General features: G+C 48.1%; 1 protein-coding gene across 5 annotated transcripts in view; it reads right to left on the minus strand.

Annotated features, from left to right (window-relative positions):
- Positions 1 to 22,916, minus strand: part of SUPT5H (SPT5 homolog, DSIF elongation factor subunit) — a 28,820-nt gene extending 5,904 nt beyond the window's left edge. Inside the window, exons 1-20 of one of the 5 annotated variants that reach the window (XM_077852130.1) lie at positions 22,801 to 22,916; positions 22,461 to 22,538; positions 17,005 to 17,170; positions 13,064 to 13,129; positions 12,508 to 12,519; positions 11,944 to 12,013; positions 11,761 to 11,829; positions 11,598 to 11,663; positions 11,313 to 11,343; positions 10,901 to 10,969; positions 6,006 to 6,257; positions 4,603 to 4,692; positions 4,424 to 4,494; positions 2,825 to 2,930; positions 2,504 to 2,597; positions 2,275 to 2,411; positions 1,660 to 1,815; positions 1,417 to 1,563; positions 445 to 591; positions 233 to 358 (exon numbers count right to left, since the gene is read on the minus strand). In XM_077852130.1, the coding sequence (XP_077708256.1) occupies positions 233 to 358; positions 445 to 591; positions 1,417 to 1,563; positions 1,660 to 1,815; positions 2,275 to 2,411; positions 2,504 to 2,597; positions 2,825 to 2,930; positions 4,424 to 4,494; positions 4,603 to 4,692; positions 6,006 to 6,257; positions 10,901 to 10,969; positions 11,313 to 11,343; positions 11,598 to 11,663; positions 11,761 to 11,829; positions 11,944 to 12,013; positions 12,508 to 12,519; positions 13,064 to 13,129; positions 17,005 to 17,170; positions 22,461 to 22,535 (1,950 nt within the window). In that variant the 5' untranslated portion in view covers positions 22,536 to 22,538; positions 22,801 to 22,916. Of the gene's footprint in view, positions 1 to 232; positions 359 to 444; positions 592 to 1,416; positions 1,564 to 1,659; positions 1,816 to 2,274; positions 2,412 to 2,503; positions 2,598 to 2,824; positions 2,931 to 4,423; positions 4,495 to 4,602; positions 4,693 to 6,005; positions 6,258 to 10,900; positions 10,970 to 11,312; positions 11,344 to 11,597; positions 11,664 to 11,760; positions 11,830 to 11,943; positions 12,014 to 12,507; positions 12,520 to 13,063; positions 13,130 to 17,004; positions 17,171 to 22,460; positions 22,539 to 22,649 lie in introns of all 5 variants that reach the window. The other 4 variants (XM_077852138.1, XM_077852147.1, XM_077852157.1 and 1 more) reach the window with 4 other exon arrangements.
- Positions 22,917 to 22,919: the final 3 nt, after the last annotated feature.

Here is a 22,919-nt window from a genome sequence, read left to right on the forward strand (position 1 = left end):
TTGTTCGTTATTCTATCTCCAGTGCCAGGTATCTAACAGGTGCTCAATAAAACAGAATGGATGAATGATTTGATTAAAAGCTCAGAATCCCAGTAAACTCTACCAATGACCTGAGCCTGACATCCGCTCTCCTAACCCTCCACAAGCCCGTTCTTGTCACTGCGGGGGCCAGAGAAGGCTGGAGAGCTGAGCCAGGAACCCAAGAGCCAGGAGGCCATCACACCCGCCTCACCTTGGAGCCCCCTGCCAGGACGAGGTGGCGGGTCTTGCAGACAAACATCCCCCCGTTCTCCACCAGTTTCTTGCAGTGCAGAAAGGCAAAGCTGCGGAAGAGATGGCGAATTTCGCCCTCCCGGCCCTGAGTGGGGAAAGGACGGTCACTCTCATGGCCATGCCCACCCCAGCAATTTCAGGCGTGGTCAACAGGCAGGAGGTTATACTCACTGAGTGGGGGCCATCAATGACCTTGACGATGTCTTTCACATGGATGTTATTCTGTTCTGAGTCCAGGGCCACAGCAAAGCGGTTGTCCTTCTTTCGTGTCACAGCCTGGTGTCTGACAGTCACCACCTTCCCATACATGTTCAGCACCTATGAAGGGAGGGGGGGATGCTGAGCTGTGAGAGTAGAAAGAAGCGAAGTGGAGTAGGGCTTTCCTAAGGTGGAATGATCCTTCCTTGTGGGAAACCATCTCAAGCTCTGCGGAAATCTAGCCTCCTTGGCTCTGAGGACACTGCTGCCGAGGCACTGCGTCAAATAAAAATGTTCCCAATCATTTCAAAACACTTTTGGGAAGACACTCCATCAGAGACCTGAAAAATGGGTAAAGGAGTAAATATTAACATAATTTTTACCCATCTGTGTGTGCCAGGTCATGTACTAAATTCTTCACACAACATTTCACTGAAGCCTCAAAACTTCCCTCTGAGATGGATGTGGTCATGATTCCCATTTTACAAGGGGGGCGGGGGGAAAGACCTCAGGCCCAGAGAGGGCAAGTCACGAGCCCAGGGTCATACAGCATGGAGCAATAGGACCAAGATATGAATCCAGAGTCCAGGGTCCTAAGCATTAGGACTCTGACTCCCATGTCCACTGGGAAGAGATGGAGGAGAGGAGAGCACCTGCAGCCCCCAGCCCTTGAGCAAGCACCTGTGTTTACAATATTTGATCTCAGGGCTTCAACGAAATACATGATACCGATATCTCCATTTTACAGGGTATGAAACAAGTACAGAGAGGGTAATGACATGCCACCTGCCCAACACCACACAGCCAGCCACGGCTGACAGAGTCAGATCTGCCACTCAGAGCAGTGTGGATCTTAGCCACCACGATCTGCCACCTCCCTAGGATGAGGAGCTCAAGGGAGAGGAAGGCAGGCAGGCCCCACCACTGAGTACAACACACACACACCTGGAAGGTCTCTCGCTCCAGTCGCACGATGACACCCACGGTCTGGGGGTCCAGCTGCACCAGCTCCCCCCACTCATGCTGGCCCCCCACATCCACACCTGACGCCGTCTCTGAGCAGAGCTGCAGGTCCCGGGGGAGCACCTTCAGCTGTGGGAAACAGGAAAGGGTGAAGCAGGGTCCAAGTGGCTCTTTAGCCTGGGTCTCATTAGGCACGTTCCACCTCGACCCCAGTCCCCCACTTACCTCGTGCATGGTGAGGTCAGAGAAGAGGATGACAAAGTTCTCCTCCACTCGCACAATGAGGCCTGTGTCACCCTCAAATCGACCAGCAATCACCTTCACGTGGTCCCCCATTTTAAAGTACTTCCGGAGCTCCTGGGCTGGGAACTCCAGCATGTCCTGGGGATTGGGTATGGGGACACTGAGCAGGTCAAGAAAAGCTACTATGGCCCACCTGCTTCCCCATCTCCAGAAGCCGCTCATATTCTCAGAAAAGACCTTGCCAAAACCCACTCCAGACTTACACTACCCAATCACAGACTCCTTGCACAACCCTCAGACTGCCCTAGAGACAGCTCACCTCAGACCCAGGAAATCAGCCTGGATACCCCTTTACTCCACACACAGAAAGCCTACCCCCAAAACATACGACACAGACTAAACACTTCCTCAGACCTAGCCAGAGAAAGCCTCACCCCAGACACATCATGCTAGCCTGGACAAACTCTCAAAACAGACAGACAGACACAGACACCCACACCCTTAAAGCAAACTAAAACCAGGCAGCCAGCTTAGATTATGCTATGATGACACCATGCTCTCAACCCAATATGCACATATGGGCCGTGTGGTACCTACCTTGAGGTCCTCGTGCTTGGGCATGATGGTGATCTTGTTGCCATCCACGCTGAGGATCTTGCCCTGCAGGTTGATGAGCTCACCCTCACACACCTCCACATTGTCCCCAGGTTGGAAGTTGTGTTCCCGCTCCTTCCCTGCAGGGACAGATGCCGGGTTGATGTGAGGGCTGCCTGCCACAAGCCACCCCGTCCTCTGGAGGCCTGAGCTACTGACAGGGACCAAGTACCTGTGCTCTCGGTCACCACCTCAAGGTCAATGCCCTCTGGCTGGTCCTCAAACTTCTCCAGCTCGGAGAGCGTTGGCTTCACACCCTCTGTGATCTGAGCCCCAAGAGACAAAGGGAAGAGGAGAAAGTAGACGAAGGTCAGTGTCACAGCCCAGCCATGCGGGCTAGTGAGATGGTGAGATTTATTTCCCCAGGGACACTCCTACACTAACGGCTTAGCAGATTAAGCAGGAGAGACCCAGATAACCCACTGCTCTGGGACCTGGACTTGGCCTCCCTGCACCCCACCATGGTAAGCAAGATGCCCTCTGGGACCCTCACCACAGCAGACATAGCAAAGCTCTTGAAGAGAAAACCCTTCCGGCTGTAACGGTTCCCCTCGAAGATGAGGAAGTCACCATCAGAGGCAACATCACCACCCAGGGACCTGGGATTTTGTGGGGGAGAGAAGATTGCAAGGGAGATTAAGAAGAGAATCTTGCTGAGTCTCAGGCTCCTCTACTGGCAGACACAGCAGAGCAGGGAGAGGATTGCAGGATGGCTGTCCCGTCCCGTCCCGTCCCATCCCATCCCATCCCATCCCATCCCATCCCATCGAGTGACCTGTCCCAAGCCCAAGGGCTCCTCCCTGCACTCTGCTGCCCTCTCCCTACATGACTGTTCAGCACAGTACACCTTACCCTCTGATGAGTTACTGTTTGATACATCTCCTGAAGGGCAGATCTTTAACATTTTTCATTCACTGATCTTTCCCCTAGAGCAACACCTCACACGCACACCAGAGGCACTCGGAGAATACTAGCTGGACCAAGTACTGGACGGTGCTATTGGTTAACATGCCTGGAGCACTCCGCCTGCACCTGGCCACGTACCTTGTAGACTCTTCACTAACATGATCCACATTTCCCAGGGAAATGAGAGAGTGAGGCTCGCTTGGGGTACACCTCATGGCAAGGGTGGTCTGAGTCAGGATTTAAAGGCGGGGGATGAGACTCCCAAGCCTATGCCTTAATTTTCCTGGCCCTGCATGTGGGGTGGGGACACTCAGTTTCTGCCCACGCTTCTAGAATGAGGAGGGAAAGCCTGCCCCACTCCCAAAATAGGGAGTGTGGGGGAGCAGGCCGAGCTCCTCCTGCCACTCACTCAACCCTCTTCTTGTTTGAATACTGAGTTTGGTAGAGGCCCAAGCCAGCTCTGCAGGCCATGTCAGGGCGCTCAGGAAAAGGAGGTCCGATCAGGTGGGACAGCAGAGGGGTAAGTAAGTAGGTCCAATTTAGGCATGTGACGTATTAGCCAAGTCCTGGGATGCAGCTCAAAAGATGTTCCATAATCCCCTTAACAGAATGAAAAACCATCTGGTGGCTCACGAGGGGTTCCAGAACAGGACAGTGGGAAAGGGTCAGTGCGGCTCTCATTCCTCCAGCTCCTCCTCTCCCTCCCTCCCCATCAGGAGCCCTCTGGCTAGCCCTGGAACACTGGGGTCACTGCGCTGCTCCAAAGCTTCCTCCAGCTGGGGAGGGCAAGGGATACATCCTGACGAGGAAGGGCTCTGTGGCCTCATCTCTGCTGTCCAGGGATCAGAAGGTCAGGGAAAGAGACCTTACAAAGCCTGACAGGCTGAGAAACCCCATTTTAGCATGTGATACTGAAGCCAAGTGCTATTCTGGGTACACGTGCTCTGTAACTCATCTGATTCTTGTGACAATCCCAAGAGGCAGGGATCATTACTGTGGATGTTTATAGCACAGGAGCCAGAGGCCCAGGGATGTTAAATTGGCTGAGGCAATGCTCCCAAGCTGACCACTCACAAAATAAACCACAGATGGGTCAGGGGGCCCATTCCCTTGGGGGAACCTGCAAAGGTGCACTCTGCATCACAGCTCAGGGAACTCTGCCCAGCCAGGCCCCAAGGACACTTACCTGATCTTCTCGGCGTCAAACAGCCTCTGGGGAGGCCGCTTAAACTTCTTCCTTTTAGCAAACCAGTCTTTCTGTGGAGGAGAGGGGGCATGGTTGGGAAGGGTGAAGGAGGAGCACTCAGCCCCCAGCAGGATGGAGCATCCTCCCCACCCATGAGCCACAGTGTGTCCCCCTGGTACCAAGCTCATGCGGGCCTTGATGCGGTCGTAATCAATGCGGGGGATCATCTTCAAGGAGATCGTGTTTTGGCTGGGTTCCACATAATCCACCTGAAGGGAGGGAGGTGGTCAGGAGGGCTCTGGCCCTAGACATAGAAGGGCAGGACAGGGGATGATGGGGAAGAAACTGGACTGCTGACAATTCCCCATTCTCTGTAGCCTCTCTCCCCTCAACTCTGAAGCAGATTACCCAGTGCCTGCTTGACGTATCTACTTGGATGTCTAAAAGGCCCCTCAGGGACGCCTGGGTGGCTCAGTGGTTGAGCGTCTGTCTTGGGGTCCTGGGATTAGGCCTGCATTGGGCTCCCTGCAGGGAGGCTGCTTCTCCCTCTGCCTATGTCTCTGCCTCTGTGTGTCTCTTATGAATAAATAAAATCCTTAAAAAAATAAAAAGAAATAAAAGGCCCCTCAAAGCTAGTACAACCACAACTAACCTCCTGGTTACCCCCAATCCTGCTCCTCTTCTAGTCTTCTCCCATTCCATCATTCCTTCTGCACTGGCACACAGCCTGGGAGTCGTTCTGAACTCACTTCTTACTCTCCCGTCCATCTCCAGTGTCCTAACAACTCCTGTCAGCTCTGTCTTCAGAAAATCTGACCTCTCCCTGCTCCTCTCAACTGCAACTCAGGGCCTGTCCCACCATAACCTGCTCCCAGGACTATGGTGGCAGTCTCCTCACTGGTCTCTGTGCTTCTATAGCCCCATCTGGTGCAGTCCAGGGTTTGACAGCCAGCTAATTCTTTGTTGTGGGGGCTCTTCCCTACATTGGAGGACGTTAGCAGCAACCCTGGCTTCTATCCACTAGATGCTAGTAACTACCCCCCTCAGTTGACACAACCAAGAAAAGTCCCCTGCCGGACAATACTGCCCCTGCTTGAGAACAGGAATCGATTCTCAATGAAACTACCAGAGTAATCCTATTAAATTCCAAGTCAGGCTATGTCCCTCCATCTCCAGTAGAAGCTAAAGCCCTAGGATGGGCCACAAGCACAGTTCCCTCCTTGAGCCCACCTCCTACCACTCTCACCCTTGAGCACTCTGCTTCGGCCAGGGCAGCCCTATTCACATGCTGTTCCTTCTGCTGCAACACTCTTCCCCAAGAATTCCACAAGGCTCCCTCCCTTACCTCCTTCAGATTTTTACTCAGCATGCTTTGAACATGCACAGAAGATGGTCATCTATTTCCTATGTGTTCCCAATAAAATCTAGGCTCTGCATCACCTAACCTGAGTGGAGGTCTGCTGTGCACCAGGTAGGGGCTGGGAATGACCAAAGGAAAAGGAAGGGGACAAAAGAGGGGAGCAGGAGTGTAAAAGCGAGCCTTAGCCCCTCAGTTACCCAGCCCCACCCCCACCCCTGGCACCTGGGCGATGTCGTCCTTATAGATGCCCCTCTTCAGGCGGACCCAGGATTTTGGCTTCAGGTTGGCCACCTCCTTCACGACTTTGAGAACATCTGTCATCTCCTTGATGGGCACCATCTGCTGGTTCCAGTAGCCAAGCCGCAGGTTGCCTACACCTTCAATGGCCTGCTTCACATGTGTCTGCTTATAGGCCTCCACGTAGATATAACCCTTCACGTGCTCTGGTGCCACCACTGACTTAATCTGCAGGGGCTGTAGGACCGACCCAGTAGCAGGAGACAGTGAGACACAAGTAACATGAACAGTAACAGCTGCCACTACAGCACTCTCTCCCAGGAATTTATCCAACAGAAATGTTTGTGAAATGACCCGGACACAAGGATGTCCACTGCAGTTATTGATTACAGCAAACAAACAAGACTGGAAATTTTTAAATGCCCCCAAGAGGGATTTGTTAAACTATAGCATAACCATTCCACGAAATATAATGTAACACTTAAAAAATAATGAATCTACACATAGTGATGTAGAAAGGAAACCAACAGAGGTGCTCCTGGGTGGCTCAGTCAGTTAAGCATCCAAAACTTGATTTCAGTTCAGGTCACGATTTCAGCGTTGTGAGATGGAGCCCCATGTTGGACTCTAAGCTGGGTGTGTAGCCTGCTTAAGGTTCTCTCTTCCTCTGCCCCTCCCATCCTGCTCCTGCTCACACATCCCCTTGCCCCCCCAAAAAAGGGAAAAAAAAAAAAGAAAAGAAAGGTAAACAACACATACCATGTATAAAAAAGAACTGGATGGAAGAGAACTGAAATGACTATACTAATAGCAAACAGAACACACTTTAAGACAAAAGGTGTTACCAGAGACAAACAAGAATGTCTTATACTGGTAAAGTTCAATCATCCAAGAAGATACAAGAAGTGCAAACCTATATGAACTTAACAATAGAACCTCAAAATACACAAGGCAAAAAGCAACAGAAATAAAAGGAGAAATTGATAGTTCACCAATAATAACTGGGGACAACACCCCACTTTCAACAACAGACAGAACTATAAACAGGAGATGAACAAGGAAACAGCACTTAAACAATCCTGTATACCAACTAGACCTCACACACATCTACAGATACAATTCTGTCGAACAGTAGTGGAATGCAGCACATTCTTAGGGTATACTTAACATTCTCCAGAATAAACCATATTGTTAGCCCATTAAAGTAAGTCTCAATAAATGTAAAAGAATTGAAATCATATGAGATATATCCTCCAACCACATAGAAGTGAAATTAGAAATCAGTAAAGATTTAGAAAATTCATAACTATGTGGAAATACACTCCTAAGTAACCAATGGATTTAAATTAAGAATTACAGGGTGCTTGGCCGGCTCAGTGGGTGGAGCATATGACTCTTGATCTCATGGTTATGGAGTTCAAGCCCTACCTTGGGTACAGAGATTACTTAAAAATATTAAAAAAAAAAAAAAAAAAAGAATTACAAGGGATATTAGAAAGTATTTTGAGGGGTGCCTGGGTGGCTCAGTTGGTTAAATGTCTACCTTCAGCTCAGGTCATGATCTCAGGGTCCTGGGATCAAGCCCCACATCAGACTCTGCTCAGCAAGGAGCTTGTTTCTCCCTCTACCTCTGCCTGCCTCTCTGCCTACTTATGTGTGCTCTCTCTCTCTCTACCAAATAAATAAAATCTTAAAAGATTTTAAGATTTTTTATTAAAATAAAATCTTAAAAAAAGTATCTTGAGATGAATGAAAACAAAAACACTAAACCTTAAGGGATATGAGAGAGCTGTGCTTAGAGGTAAATTTACACCTGTAAAAAAGAAAAAAAGTCTCACATCAATAACCTAACCTTCCACCTTTAAGAAACTAGAAAATGGGCAGCCCCGGTGGCGCAGCGGTTTAGCACCGCCTGCAGCCCAGGGCGTGATCCTGGAGACCCTGGATCGAGTCCCACATCAGGCTCTCTGCATGGAGCCTGCTTCTCCTTCTGCCTGTGTCTCTGCTTCTCATTCTCTCTCTGTGCCTCTATGAATAAGTAAATAAAATCTTTAAAAAAAAAAAAAAGAAAGAAACTAGAAAAGGAGGGGCGCCTGGGTGGCTCAGTTTATTAAGCATCCCAACTCTTGATTTCAGCTCATATCATGATCTCAGGGTTGTAGGATTGAGCCCCATGTCAGGCTCCAAGCTGGGCATTGAGCCTGCTTGGGATTCTTTTGCTCCCTGTCCCTCTGCCTCTCTCCACTCTTAAAAAAAAAAAAAAAGAAAAGAAAAAGAAAAAAAGAAAGAAAAGGGAAAGAAAACTAAACACCAAGCAAGCAGAAAAAAAAAAAAAAGAAATAACAAGCATCAGAATGGAAATAAATAAAAGACATAAAAGAAAAATTGAGAAGTCCATCAAAACCAAAAGCTGGTTCTTTGAAAAGACTAACAAATTTGACACACCTGTAGCCAGACTGACCAAGAAAAAGACAAGACTCAAGCTACTCAAGACTGAAATGAGTAAAACCAGGAATGGAAGAAAGGACATCACCACCAACTTTACAGGATAATGAAGCAATACTATGCTACTATGTACATGAGCAAGTGTACATAATCACACCAAGAGATTAGATATCCTCAATGAAATGAATGTTTTCCGCAAAAAGACATGCACTACCAAAACTGACTCAAAAAGAAACAGAAAATCTAGGACGCCCTGGGGGGCTCACTGGTTGAGTGTCTGCCTTTGGCTCATGTTGTGATCCTAGAGTTCCAGGATCGAGTCCCACATAGGGCTCCTGTGTGGAGCCTGCTTCTCCTCCCTCTGCCTGTCTCTGCCTGTCTCTGTGTCTCTCATGAATAAATAAATAAAATCTTAAAAAAAAAAAAAAAAAAAAAAACGGAAAACAGAAATAGAAAATCTGAATAGACCTACTAAGAAGTAAAGATATTGAATAACTAATTGAAAACTTTTTTTTTTTTCTAATTGAAAAATTTCTACATGCACACAAACAGAAAATCACCAGCCTATCACAAACAGCCAGGACTAGATAGCTTCACTGGTGAATTCTATCCAACATTTTAATAATATTGTTCCTCCACAGACTCTTTTTAGAAGGAGGAATATTTTCCATCTCATCCCTTGAATCTACTATTAACTTGATACCAAAAACAGTATCAAATGTGGATGCAAGTATCTTTTTTTTTTCCCCAAAGATGTTATTTGAGAGAGAGAGAGAGAGACACACCTCACAAGCAGGGGGAACAGCAGGGAGCCCTATGCAGGACTCGATCTCAGCACCCTGAGATCATGACCTGAGTCAAAACCAAGAGTCAGATGCTTAACTGACTGAGCCACCCAAGTGGCCTTGGATGCAAATATTTTTTAATAAAAAAGCATAATTGGATCTAGCAACACAAGATCATACACCACGACCCTGAATTTTATGGTACAGAAATTATATCACAATCGAAAAAAAACAAAAAACAACTATATTGTTTCAGCATTGCTTGTAATAGTGGAAAAAAGAAACAGCCTTATATTTACTGGGCATACAAAGATACTTAAGGTATTGACAAAACGCTCACTACAGAATAATACATACACTACATAATAGTTTTACACAAACAAAACAAAACAAAACAAAACAAACAAAAAACACCCCCAAAAACTGACATTTCTTGACTTGCAGAGAAGATGACCTGGAAAGACACACACCAACAGTAATTTCTTTTGAAAACTGGGACTCAGGGATGGAGATGTGGCCTTCTCCAACACACATATACTTCTTTGGTCATCAAAAACAAAAACAAGGGATCCCTGGGTGGCGCAGCAGTTTGGCGCCTGCCTTTGGCCCAGGGTGCGATCCTGGAGACCCGGGATCGAATCCCACATCAGGCTCCCGGTGCATGGAGCCTGCTTCTCCCTCGGCCTATGTCTCTGCCTCTCTCTCTCTCTCTGTGACTATCATAAATAAATAAAAATTGAAAAAAAAAATTAAAAAAAAACAAAAACAATAATCAGTCATGACTCAAATGGTCACTGGAATTTTGCCTAGGATGCAGGATCGAGGTTTGAGCACACTTAAAATGACCTGCAAATCAGGTCAAACTATCCACTTAGTCCCAGTGACATACATCCACTGCTTCAGCAAGTAAAAGCAAAGCATTTGGCCCAACATGGATCATAGTAAGTGAGAAAATCACCAGCCAGCAAAGGGTTGGTAGTAGCCACCCCCCGCCCCATGTTTCGTGAATTTGGAGTATACCCTTTGTAGGGTTTGCCCCTGTTCCAAAACTGACAATTATATCTCTGACAATAACTATACTTACTGAACACAAGCTGCAGGACAAGTCCCAGCGGAAAGCTGGACATGTCCAAAGCTACTTAATCCTAATGATGCTGAAGGGCAAGCAAGGTGCCTAGAAACGGGGAGTGGCTTGATCTAGGTCACAGGGCTAGGACGCAGCAGGGGCAGGATTCCAACTCCAAGAATTAATTAATTAATTAATTAATTAATTTATTTATTTATTTATTTTTAAACTCCAAGAATTTAAAGAGAGATCTGAGAACCTAATGCAGCATCTTCCTGTTTTGTGTGCTGTGAGTGAACAGGGTTGGGAACAGGCAGAAAAGGCTCAGGAAGCTAACAAGGCTGGCTTCTGGGGGGCTACATGGGCTGGTGAGCCCTACCAGAAGGGCAAAAAAAGTGAAGACGGTACCTCTGTCAGGCACTGAAGAGCCTTTCAAATCCAGGGAGGGGTCAATTTTCCAGCTAAAGCAGCTCACTTTACGGGCACTGCTCCTGGCTGCAAGGGTACCTGGTACCCTTGGATCTATACTGTCCTTCTCTCTGGGCTTCACTCTCTTTTCCAAGCTACCTGCCTATCCAACTTACCGTGTCTGTGAACTGGTAGGCAATGAACTTGCGCATCAAGGAAATGGCTGTGGCCCTTTCCTCCCCAATCTGGAAGAAGAGACACAGACTTCAGAGAGATGACGACAGGAAACATGGACACAGTAAAGGGGATAGGAGACAGCAGCAAGGCAGACAGAGTCATCAGGCAAGAAAGATAAAATAGAAGAAAGAGAGAGAGGAGCAAGAGAGATGAAGTCCAGAGCAAGAGGGTGGGCAGCAGGACAGACCGGGTGAGACACAGTGAGTGACAGGCGGAGAGGGGGGAAGGGGGCTGGGAGGTGGGGGATGAAGAGGCAGAGACTCACAGGCCCAGGAGACCCAGGACAGAAAGATGGCAAGCTCTCCCGGACAAGGCCACCTCCCCCAACCTCCTGCTACCCAGAGTACACACCTTACATTTGACAGTCCACAGATTTGGATCCCTAGACAGGAGAGGAAAAGGAACCCCTTCAGTGAAATGGCCTCATCACGAGACCTGAAACACCACACCCATCTTTCTTCCCCTCCCTCTATGCCCCCTTCTCCATCCTGCCATCCATAAGCAGGGGAAAGAGGGCAAGTGCCAACCTGCCACTAGTCCCCATCATCCAGCACTCTGGGTCTGCCTAGGTACATGCCCCCACTCTCAATACAAAATTTCCCCCATCTCAGCCTGCCCATCCCACCCCTCCCTTACTTGACTCCTGGGAGCAGCTGCTGCTGGGTGATGTCATCTGAGAGCTCATCGGATCCTCCATATACCCTGGAGAGGGGAGAGCAGTTGGGAAGGGGGGTGATGCTCTGTCAGAGCCTTGACCCTTCCCGAAAAGGGACCACCTGTCCCCACTCCATGCCCTTACGTCTCTCCCACAGACGACTTGGCATATTTCTTCATGTAATACTCGCCCAGTTCTTCCTCTCGCTGGTCCCTGGGATGTGAAGGGGGAAAGTGAACATGAATGAAAGGCTGGAGAGGAGGGTGGGCTGACCTGCCCCCAGATCTCCCCTGGGAGCCAATCTCACCCTTTTGCCTCCCTGCTTACCTCCAGAGGTTTTGTAGGCGGCGAGCCCCAGAACGGTCTTCATCCAAGACAACATTATCGATATTGGAAGCTGCAGAAAAATGTGCAAATGGGGTGAATACAGGGAGGTGAAGGGCAGGGATCTGGAGAAAGTGATAGGGGCTGAGAGGGCCGGAGCTGGGCCCTGGGGCAGGAGACACCTCACTTAGGAACCCCCAACCCTCACCCTCTACTCTGTCCTGCTAAGCATCCTGCTTCTCACGAAAAAGACTTGGGGACAGGGCCCAACAGGTGGGGGCATCCAGCCATTCCCCATCTCACAACCACTAAGTATGCCCTTAACTCCATCTCACTCCACCTATCCCTGCCACCCACAATGCTCACACACACACGCACAAACACATACACACTTTCCCAGGCCAATGGCTGGAGACCTGGCCTCAGGACTCTCTGATTCTGGATCCTATATGAGTCAGAGCCCCCAGGGCTAGTTGGGGGTCAGGGGTTAGGGAGGGTGCTGTGGGCAGGAAGGAGATGTCAGGATATGGGAGGAGGGTCGGGGACTCACAGTTTTCAGACTCTTACCTTCAATCTCTTCTACTTGGAGGAAGAGGAGGTGGTGGTGGTGGTGGTGGTGGTGGTGGTGGTGGGCGAGGGCAGACAAAGTATGAGCCAAATTATAGCAGCGAAATCAACCAATGGGTTGGGGGAAGGGGAAGGGAGGGACACAGGAAGGTTGAAAATCAAAAGTAAAGGCCAGGCATCAGGTGGTTGGGGGAGAAGCCGAAATGTATGAGGCGCACAAAACGGAAAATAACAGGGAAGTAGGGTCACTGGCCCAGGAAGTGGGGGGTATCTTGGGACAGAGCTCACCCCCCTACAACCCCTAGAAGGGGATTCACTGGGGCCCTGGGATCCCAGAGTCCTCTTCCCACCACACCCACCACCCACAGCCCCCACCCCCCAACTCATGGGCCTAAAAGGAAAAGGGTACAGAGCTGGTCTCTCTGGCAACGACAGAAAGAAGCGAGGTGAGGAGGGTGGGGGGTGGGGGTGGTGCAGGGCATGGGGTGGGGAATGGGCTCTCAAGACCATTGGTCACACCCCAAAGTGGTCTTGCAGAGGTGGGGCCCCCACACACCTTTCTCTAGAATGTCCTCTGCTCCGTCCTCCCACTGGTCCTCATCCTCATACTCATCATCCACATCTGCAACAGAAAAGCCAAGTAGTCAGGGAGGTGGGTGCAGCAAAGGCAACCTCAGAACAGTGGCTCCTGGGAGACATCACTGGGAGATTGGCAAGACAACCACTTACCCTGCAGATCATGACAGAGGCCTGCATAGGTGAGGCTCTTGCTCTATGCCACCAAGCTGCTTCAAGCCACAGTATTAGGTCTTCCATGCAGCTCCACCTCCATCTGGCTCTAAAAGCCATCCCTCCCTCAACCCCACCCATAAGTCCATTTAAAAAATCATATCGGGGGATGCCTGGGTGGCTCAGTGGTTGAGTGTCTGCCTTCGGCTTAGAGCGTGATCCTGGAGTTCTGGGATCGAGTCCCACATTGGGCTCCCTGCAAGTAGCCTGCTTCTCCCTCTGCCTGTGTCTCTGCCTCTCTCTGTGTTTCTCATGAATAAATAAATAAAATCTTAAAAAAAAAAAAATCAGATCAGGGACACCAGCCTGGCAGAGTCTGTACAGCATGTGACTCTTGATCTTGGGGTTTGAACCATGAGATTGGTTCAAATCTCGTGCTGGGTGTAGAGATTACAAAAAAAAATAAACTAAACTTAAAAATATATATATATATCAGATCAAAATAAGCACAAAAATTTCCTCCAAGCTATCAAGACCATTATATGTTTTCTTAAAGACAGGATTTACAGTCTATTGGTTTTGTTATCTTCCCCTTACATTTGTAACACTGACACTTAGTGTCCTGTGCACACTGCTCTGTTGTGAGTACATGCCACCGAGTCCCAGCTGAATCCTCTGGGCGACTCTGAAGGAGGTACCACCACCGTTCTGATTTTTACAGTGATGGCTCTGAGGCCCAGAGAAGTGACCTAACTGGCCCAAAGACTCTCAACTGGTCCCTGAGAAACAGGCTAGCTCCAGGGCTCATGCACCAAACCTCTTCACTAAGATACTCATACTCTTTCATACATAGCGAATTTTATGCTAAAAGCTGAAGAGTGATACCCCCACATGATAAAAGAATCCAAAGCAGAGGATGTATGTGTGCAATGAAGTTTCCCTCCCATCTAGCTCCCACTAGCTCAGTCCCCTTCCCCAGAGGCAACTCTGTGACCAGTTTCCTGCCTAGAAACCATCTGTGCATATAGAAAAGATGCATCTAAATCCCCCACCACTACCTGCCCCAATGCAACTTTTTAACACACTGTTGGGTACTTTCCTCTTTTTTCTAAGCAATCATACCAGCCTGGGGCTCTTCCATAGCAGAATATGCCACATTTGCTGATGATCTGCCCCATAACACATTTTACCAGGCCCTTACCATCAACGGACATTTAGGTCACCAGACATTTACAACTGCAAACAGGACTGCGGCAACTATCTTTGGCCTCATATCTTTCTGCATCTGTGCGAGTTTAATTGTCTGGTGAATTCCTAAAAAAAAAGAATTGCTGGATCGAAGGGTCCCTGCCTGTTAAACGTCAATGGGCACTGCCACACACCTTACCATGGGCAGTGCCCAATGCCACTCCCCCCACCGAAACATGATTGTCCCTAGTAGTCCGTGTCTGTGTCACACAGCATGTTATCCCTTTTCTCGATCTGGGCCCATCAGCTACCTAAGATTTCTTCTCAAAGAAAGGACTCCCTCCCCTCAGCCTTTAAGGGGGGACCGGGAGTGTTTCAAGCATTTCCTGCCCCTCTGCTCCCCAATCTTCTCCCAAGAAAATGGTGGCTGGCATTCCAAGTCGTTCTCCTTACGTGGGGTGCCTAGGTGGCTCAGTCAGTTAAGCATCTGTCATCTGCAGGTCATGGTCTCAAGATCCTGGGATCTAACCCCAAATGGGCTCACTGCTCAGCGGGGAGTCTGCTTCTCCTTTTCTCTCTGCCCCTCCCTTAAATAAATGAATAAAATCTTTGAAAAAAAAGTTCTACTTTACATGGGCGTGGGGAACAAGCACTCTCACAGATGGGGGCCAATATCTGGACACAGACATCAAAAGGTTTTAAAAACATATACATCCCCTTTGCCCAGCAGTTTGACTTATAGAGATTTACCATGTAGAAAATCTTCAGGGGCCAGGTTAGATAAAATACATCTTCTCTAATCTCTAAAGAAAATGTATTTATGTCATTTACGAGCAGTGGAAATAAATCACGACAATGTTAACAGCAAATTCAGATATTTTCACGTACATCTACAGATATTTCAAGATGTCACTTGCATCCATTGTTACTTCAAAATTAGATTCTTATCAGACCCTCCACTAAACCTTGTTATTTTAACACATTCATGATGAAACCCAAACATTCTGCGAATATTTAGGTACTGTATTTCAGTAGAAATGTTCTCTTTGGAATCCTATGCTATTTTTCTGTTAAGCATTTCAGAGCATAATTCTAGGAAGGGGTCTGCAGACTTCAGATTGCCAAAGGAGCCGCAATACAAAAGAGGTTAAGATCCCCTGGTCCAGGGACGTCTGGGTGGCTCAGCAGTAGAGCGTCTGCCTTCAGCTTAAGGCGTGATCCCGGGGTCCTGGGATCGAGTCCCCTATCAGGCTCCCTGTAGGGAGACTGCTACTCCCTCTGCCTATGTCTCTGCCTCTTTCTCTGTGTTTCTCATGAATAAATAAATAAAATCTTAAAAAAAAAAAAAAAAAAGAACCCCTGGTTCAGGTAATAAGTTGTGTCTACGTCTAAACACATAGAAAGGTGTTCCCCAGCAGTGTTGCTCGTAATAATGAAAAACACAAACTTCAATGTCTAAGAAGAGATTGGTTAAATAAAACAGATTCTGGAGAAAATACTACCATGTAGCCACTGGGGGAAAAATGGGTATTTTCAAGATGATGATGATGATGATGACAGTAGCTAAAGTTTATAGAGCACTGAGGTGCCAAAAGTTGATCAGAAAACTTTATTTTTTTTTTTGATCAGAAAACTTTAAATGAATTAACTTATTTAACTTATCTATGTTATATCTACCTGCACAATCGCTGAAAGTAAAAAAAAAAAAGTTTACAGATCAGTAAATATAATGTGAGCCTGTATACTGTTAATAGATAACCACCTTTTCTGAGGGGCTTCTAGGCTGGGGATTTCAGTCTGGGTTGCCATTACTTGATGTGCTTTACTTGCTTGGCCCCCCCAAAATCCTCAAATAGCCCTGCTGGATTATGAAGGACTGTTTGTTCCCTGGTAGAGAGGGGAAAAGGGGCTCTGAGAGATGAACAGCAACTCACCCAGAGCCACACAGGGAAGAGAGCAGAGCCAGGCCAAAGGAATCCAGGCCTGTCGGCCTCCACTCCCATGCTGCCTACATCTAGGTCATCAGAGGTTTTCACGATGAGCACAGACTTCAGGTCTTTAAGAAATGATAATGGTATTATAATTGTGTATTTATTTTAAAAGGACTGTTAGGGACGCCTGGGTGGCTCAGCAGCTGGACATCTGTCTTTGGCTCAGGGCACAATCCTGGAGTCCCAGGATCGAGTCCCACATCAGGCTCCCTGCATGGAGTCTCCTTCTCCCTCTGCCTATGTCTCTGCCTCTCTCTGTCTCTCATGAATAAATAAAATCTTAAAAAAAATAAAAGGACTGATGTTTTAGGAACACAGAAATATTTCAAAGCAAAATTCTACATTTGGTATTTGCTTTGACATCATCAAGCAGTGAGTGGAAGTGAGTAGGAAAAAGCAAAACAGGATTGGTACTAAGCTATTTACTCTTGACACTATGTGGTTAGTATATGGACTTTCCATATACTATCCCACCAGTGTGTGTTTGACATTTACCAAAATAAAAAAAAATTTTTAAAGTATGTTCAAGAAATAGAAGTGAAGGTGGAAGTCCAGCCTCCGCTCAGCACTCGCCAGCCCTGTGACATACCGGCCTCGTCCAGAATGAAGCCGCCATGGCGGGGTTTCTTGGGAGGCCGGTCATCATCTTCTTCTTCCTCTTCCTCATCATATTCTTCCTCCTCTTCCTCCTCCTCTTCCTCCTCCGGCTCTTCCTCCTTCTCACTGCCTGCTACACTCCGCCGCTCTTCCTCTACCTGGAGAGTCAGGTAGGGTTGAGGCACCAAGGTTCTGCACCCCCAGATCCAGACACCAAGTCCCCCACCCCCAAGTCTGACACCAGCTAGTCATCACCCCCTGTGCTCTGCATACACTCCCTTCCGCCCTGGCCAGGCCTCTCTGGCAGCCATCCTATCTCAATGACAGCACTGCCATCCCCCCAATCCGCCCAACCAATACCCGGGAGCTGGTCAGACTCCTCTACCTGGCCTGTAAATGCTGCAGCTCCACGAGGTTTGCTCCTTGGCCCTCATCCCTCTGCACCCTACAATTCCCTAGCCCATCTCTTCCGCTCCCTTGGCTGGTGGACATCTCTGCAACGATTCTTGTATCTCTAATCCCAGTCTACACTGCTCCCCGAAGTTACTGCCTGCCTCTTGTTGCTAATTCTTTTTTTTTTTTTTTTAAGATTTTACTTATTTATTCATGAGAGATACAGAGAGAGAGGGAGGCAGAGACACAGGCAGAGGGAGAAGCAGGCTCCACGCAGGGAGCCCGATGTGGGACTCGATCCCTGGTCTCCAGGATCACACCCCAGGATGAAGGCGTTGCTAAACCGCTGGGCCACCACCAGGGCTGCCCTCTTGTTGCTAATTCTACACACAATCTTTACTCCTCAGCTACAAAACACCTCACACCACTGATCCTCCCTAGGGAAAAGCTCTTCCCTTGGCATCTGTCACATCACATCCCCCTGGCTTTTCTCCAACCTCTCTGGCTGATCTTCTGCAAGCCCCTCCTCCTCTGTTCAACCCTCAAGTACTGGCTTCAGTCCCCAGGGTTCAGCAGGGGGCCCACTCTGCTTCTGCCTGCAGACACTCTCCCCCTCGGCCACTTTACCTTCCATAGTCTCGCCTTCCATCTCTGCAGGTGATGCCCCATCTGTTTTCGGTTCCCCACTTTCTTCCAGAACTAGAGGCCCCCACGTGTCAGCAGCCTCCACAGATGCCTCCCCCAGGGGTCCTCTGAGCACACACACCATGTCCTACACTGACTTCGATGTCCTCCCTTAGGTTTCTGCTGGCTCCCTCTAGCTTCCAGGAGGCACCAAACTCTTGACCTTCCTGTTTTTGGAACATTATCCCTCCAATCTGTCCTTTCTTCCCCATCCCCATATCCCCCAGCCTAAGCCAGAACGCTGCCCTCTAAAACCCAGCCCCTTGGGACGCCTGGGTGGCTCTGTGGTTGAGCACCTGCCTTCAGCTCAGTGCGTAATCCTGGAGTCCTGGAATCAAGTCCCACATCAGGCTCCCTGCGTGGAATGGAGCCTGCTTCTCTCTCTGCCTGTGTCTCTGCCTCTCCCTGTGTCTCTCATGAATAAATAAATAAATAAATAAATAAATAAATAAATAAATAAATAAATAAAATCTTTAAAACTAAACAAAACCCAGCCCCTTGCCCAGCCTCTTTTCTGGTCTCTTGGCCTCTAAGCCCTCTTTCTGTACCAGTCACAAAAGGAGATGATCCACACAAAGCAGTGTTTGCCAACTTCAATCTTTTCCTCATTAACTTCATGCCTTCTTGCCAAGTTCACATCAGTACAACACATTTATCTGTTATTTTCTTTAAATTCACTCCAATTTTCATTTAACTTAACAGAAAAACTTTTCCATATTTTGAAATATTTCACAAGTAAAAACGTTTTTAAAGTTAACTTGTCATGGGACAAGACATGGGTGGCTCAGTGGTTGAGTGTCTTGCCTTTGGCCCAAGGTGTGATCCTGGAGTCCCGTGGGATCAAGTCTCACATCAGGCTCCCTAAATGGAGCCTGCTTCTCTCTCTGCTCATATCTCTGCCTCTCTCTCTCTCATGAGTAAATAAATAAAGTCTTTAAAAATATATAAAGTTAACTTGTTATAAGCAAAAAGTAACCATAAAGATAAAAGTAAAACAATGTTATTAAGCACTAGTAAGATACTATTGCCTGCTGCAAGCTCTAAGCCAAAAACCTGTTTGCCTAATAAACATGGAGACAAGCTCTTATTATAAGTGTTCAAGGCACAGTAGCACCAAAATGAAACTTTCTGTGACCCAACTAAAAGACAGGACATGCAACTTATACAGGAAATAACTTCATGATGATTCAATGTGGCTTGAGGTCTTGTTCTTATCCCACCTAAAACCACCTCTCATCAACCCCTACCTGGAATGTAACCTATAGTCTTGGGAAACTAAATATGATCAACACAAAAATGGGTCATTTGGTTCCCCGCTTGAAACAACATGGCCATGGTTTCCCACTGCCCTCAGGTAAAGAACTAGCTCCCTAGCAGCCTAGACTAGAAGCACACACTCTGCCCACTGCCTCTCCTTCTCATCCTGCCTCTTTAGGCTCCCCACTCACCCAAATGCTAGGTCCCAGCCATACTGAACTACTCATACCATGCTCTCTGTGCTATCCATTGCCCATGCTGGTCCTCTGCAAAAAAAGCCATTCTCCTTTGACTATTACTCATAGTTCAATCAAAATACCCCCCTTTTCAGGGAGTCATGCTACCCCCCATCCCCAGCAAAGTCAGGCATATCCTCTGAGCTTCCTCCATCACAGCCTTGTACCACTGTGAGCTCCCTAAGAGCAGGGCCCAGGCTATCTTAGGCATTGCTAGGTTTCTAACATCACCCAGTCCAGGGATAGGAACTGAAGCAACTGAAATATTTGTTTCATACATATTCCTGACTAGTTCACAATGTCCCACTTTTTAACAACTCAAACTACAACAGGACCACAGCTTGATTTCAAGGAACCTTGTCATCACTCTCCTGGCTCAGTCCCAGCAAAACCTTCTCTCCAAACCTGGCTCCCCAATCACTGAGGAGAGAGCTCCTATTACTATCTTTGTGTTATCCTGAAGCTTGAACATGCTCTTACGCTGGGCATCCTCACAATCCCCTGAAGTAACCACCTGTTTGTACAATTATCTCTACCCCGGGACAGAGAGCTCCATGAAGGAGCCTGTGACCCACCATGACAGCAATACTAGTAACACATGTTCATCGAATGAATGAGCAGATTACTGGGACTGAGAATGGTGAAACGGCTCATTCCCCTCAACACTGACTCATCGTCTGCCATCCCTACCTTCTTTGTTCCACAAGGCCTGGTCCTTCAAAGACCATGCTAACATTTGGCTGTCCAAAAAGCCTATCCAGTCCTATCTCTGGTTGGCCTTTCACTGTCCTCCTGCCTCATCTGGTGATAGCTGACAAGCCAGCAGGTGAGTCAAGAGCCTGGTGTGGTGTTGGGAAGTGAGATCTGGACACAGCAAACCAGATGCCCCAGCCAGGAAAAGGACCCAGGGATCGTGTTCTTATTACCACCAAGATCTAACCACAAACAGTGTCCTGAAGCCATGAGTCAGAGAAACCAAGAACCCAGTGCTGCTTGAAGCAAAAGCCCTTCCTAGCATCCTCCCACTTTGCCCCACCCTGAGATGGCTTCCCAATTCCTTCAACTCTTCACTGGAGGCTGAGGATTCCCCAGAGAGCACAAGGATTGACAATCAAATACCTACAGAGAGCAAGAAAAGAACAAAAGTAAGTGGAGGAGGTCAAAGGAAATCCATGGCACTCTCTACCTGATGTTTCCTAGGATACAAGTATATGAAATGTTTACTTAAATCCACCACAAGGTAGGTATGATGATAAATGGCAACTGATATATACCAGGAAATGGGAGAAAATTCCCCATTCTACAGCAGGCTGACACTTCTTAAGCAAAGAGCTGCTGGGGGGCAGCCCCGGTGGTGCAGCGGTTTGGCGTCGCTTGCAGCCCGGGGTGTGATCTTGGAGACCCGGGATCGAGTCCCACATCGGGCTTCCTGCATGGAGCCTGCTTCTCCCTCTGCCTGTGTCTCTGCCTCTCTCTCGCTCTCTCTGAATGAATAAATAAATAAATCTTAAAAAAAAAAAAAAAAAAAAAAAGCTGCTGGGTAGAACAGTCCTGGGTTTCATGTTGCTGGATCCTCTCACTTTCCCAGAAAAGCAGAAAATCATGACTTTTACATAAAATAGTCCTTACAAGTGTTGGCAACTAACTTAAAAAATGATTTAGAGGCAGCCCTGGTGGCTCAGCGGTTTAGCGCTGCCTTCAGTCCAGGGCCTGATCCTGGAGACCCGGGATCAAGTCCCAAGTTCAGGCTCCCTGCATGGAGCTGCTTCTCCCTCTGCCTCGCTCTCTCTCTCATGAATAAATATATAAAATCTAAAAAACCAAAAACAAAACAAAAACAAACAAACAAAAAAACCTGATTTACCTTTCTGGAGGTTAAAAGAAACATTTACAATCATCAAGTCATCTCTTTGTTAGTTTGCAACTGTTGCCTACTAAGTGTAAACTCTGAAAGAAAATTTGCCTGGCTCCACTCTCTTCAACACCTAAGGAAGAATCTGGAACACAGGAGTAGCTGCTCAAACATTTATTTAATCAGCGAAAAAGCCAGAAGTAAACAAAAGAGGAAAATAGGTAACAGCAGAATATTTAAAATCAGATGAACCAAATAGAGCCAAAGCCAGAGTAATCCTTTCAAAACATGAGATCACACCCCTTCTTTGCTCAAAACCTTTCTCACGGCTCTGTCCCACTCAACCAGGACAAATTCCTTAGCAGAACCTTCAAGATCCTATATGATCTGGCTCCTGCTACTTCTTTGCGGCACACGCTCTCCTTGTTACTTCTTGAACAGGCAGGCCCACGCTCCCAACTCTGCACGTGCTGCCCCCCTTACTGCAACACTTTTAACTTCTACACATGGCTCACTCCCTCACCTCCGACATGTCTTTTTTCAAACATCACCCTCTCAGGCTCACCTTACTTAAAACTGACCAAGACTTCCTATTCCCCTTCGCTACTTTTCTCCAGGGTACCCTCTGCCTTACTAAACGATAAACTTATTAGTTATGTTTACTTAGAAACAAGGAGCAAAGACTTTCAAAGTCTGTTTTGTTTATTGGTGCCGGCCCAGGGCAAAGAATTGTGTAGGCACTAAAAATATATTTCTGAAATGAAATGCACACCCCAAAATAGAAGCGAACAGGGAGTGCTTGCTCTATGCCAGGTCCTGTTATTTCACTGTACCTGGCGCATCCCTGGCTTCGCGCACCCATCCATCTGCTGGACTTAGGCTTGCCTACTTCTCTATCACTACCAGCAAGCTGGAAGCTCCCAGAGGCCAGAGTTCGTTTTGATGTCCTCCGAGCTCCCACAGGGGCCCTTCTGCCCTGGTCCTGCCCCAGGCGCGATGCCTCCCCACCAAGTCCCAGCCACACACCTCGGCCTCCTCGCCGTCACTGCTGTGCTCACTATCCTCCTCCTCGGAGAAGTTGCTGTCCTCGCTGTCCGACATCTTCTGCTCTTGCAGGAAAAGACGGTGGCCTCAGTGCGCCCCCCAAACAACGGCCCCACCCCAGCCTCAGTTTCCCCGCCAGTTCCCGGGGAGAAGAAAAATCCCTTAGCGCACTTCCGGCAGCCTCGTTCTGGCAACCGTGGTCTCGAAAGGCTATCCCTAAGCCACCTGGTACACCTTCCGAGTCCCCGAATCCGGGCTCTAAGCCTCCCTGGACCCCGGCGACCCTCGGTGCTGCCACCTCGGCGACCGACCCACCCCTCACCGCTCGAGTTCCACCTCAGCCTTCGGTACCAGCAGCTGTTCACACGACGCCCGGCTGGGACTGACGTGCCCTCTCGCGAGAACCTACCCGTTGGCCTCGCCTAACGCGAGATTTCCGGA

Source organism: Canis aureus, chromosome 1, assembly GCF_053574225.1.
Source record: "Canis aureus isolate CA01 chromosome 1, VMU_Caureus_v.1.0, whole genome shotgun sequence".
NCBI lineage: Eukaryota > Metazoa > Chordata > Mammalia > Carnivora > Canidae > Canis > Canis aureus.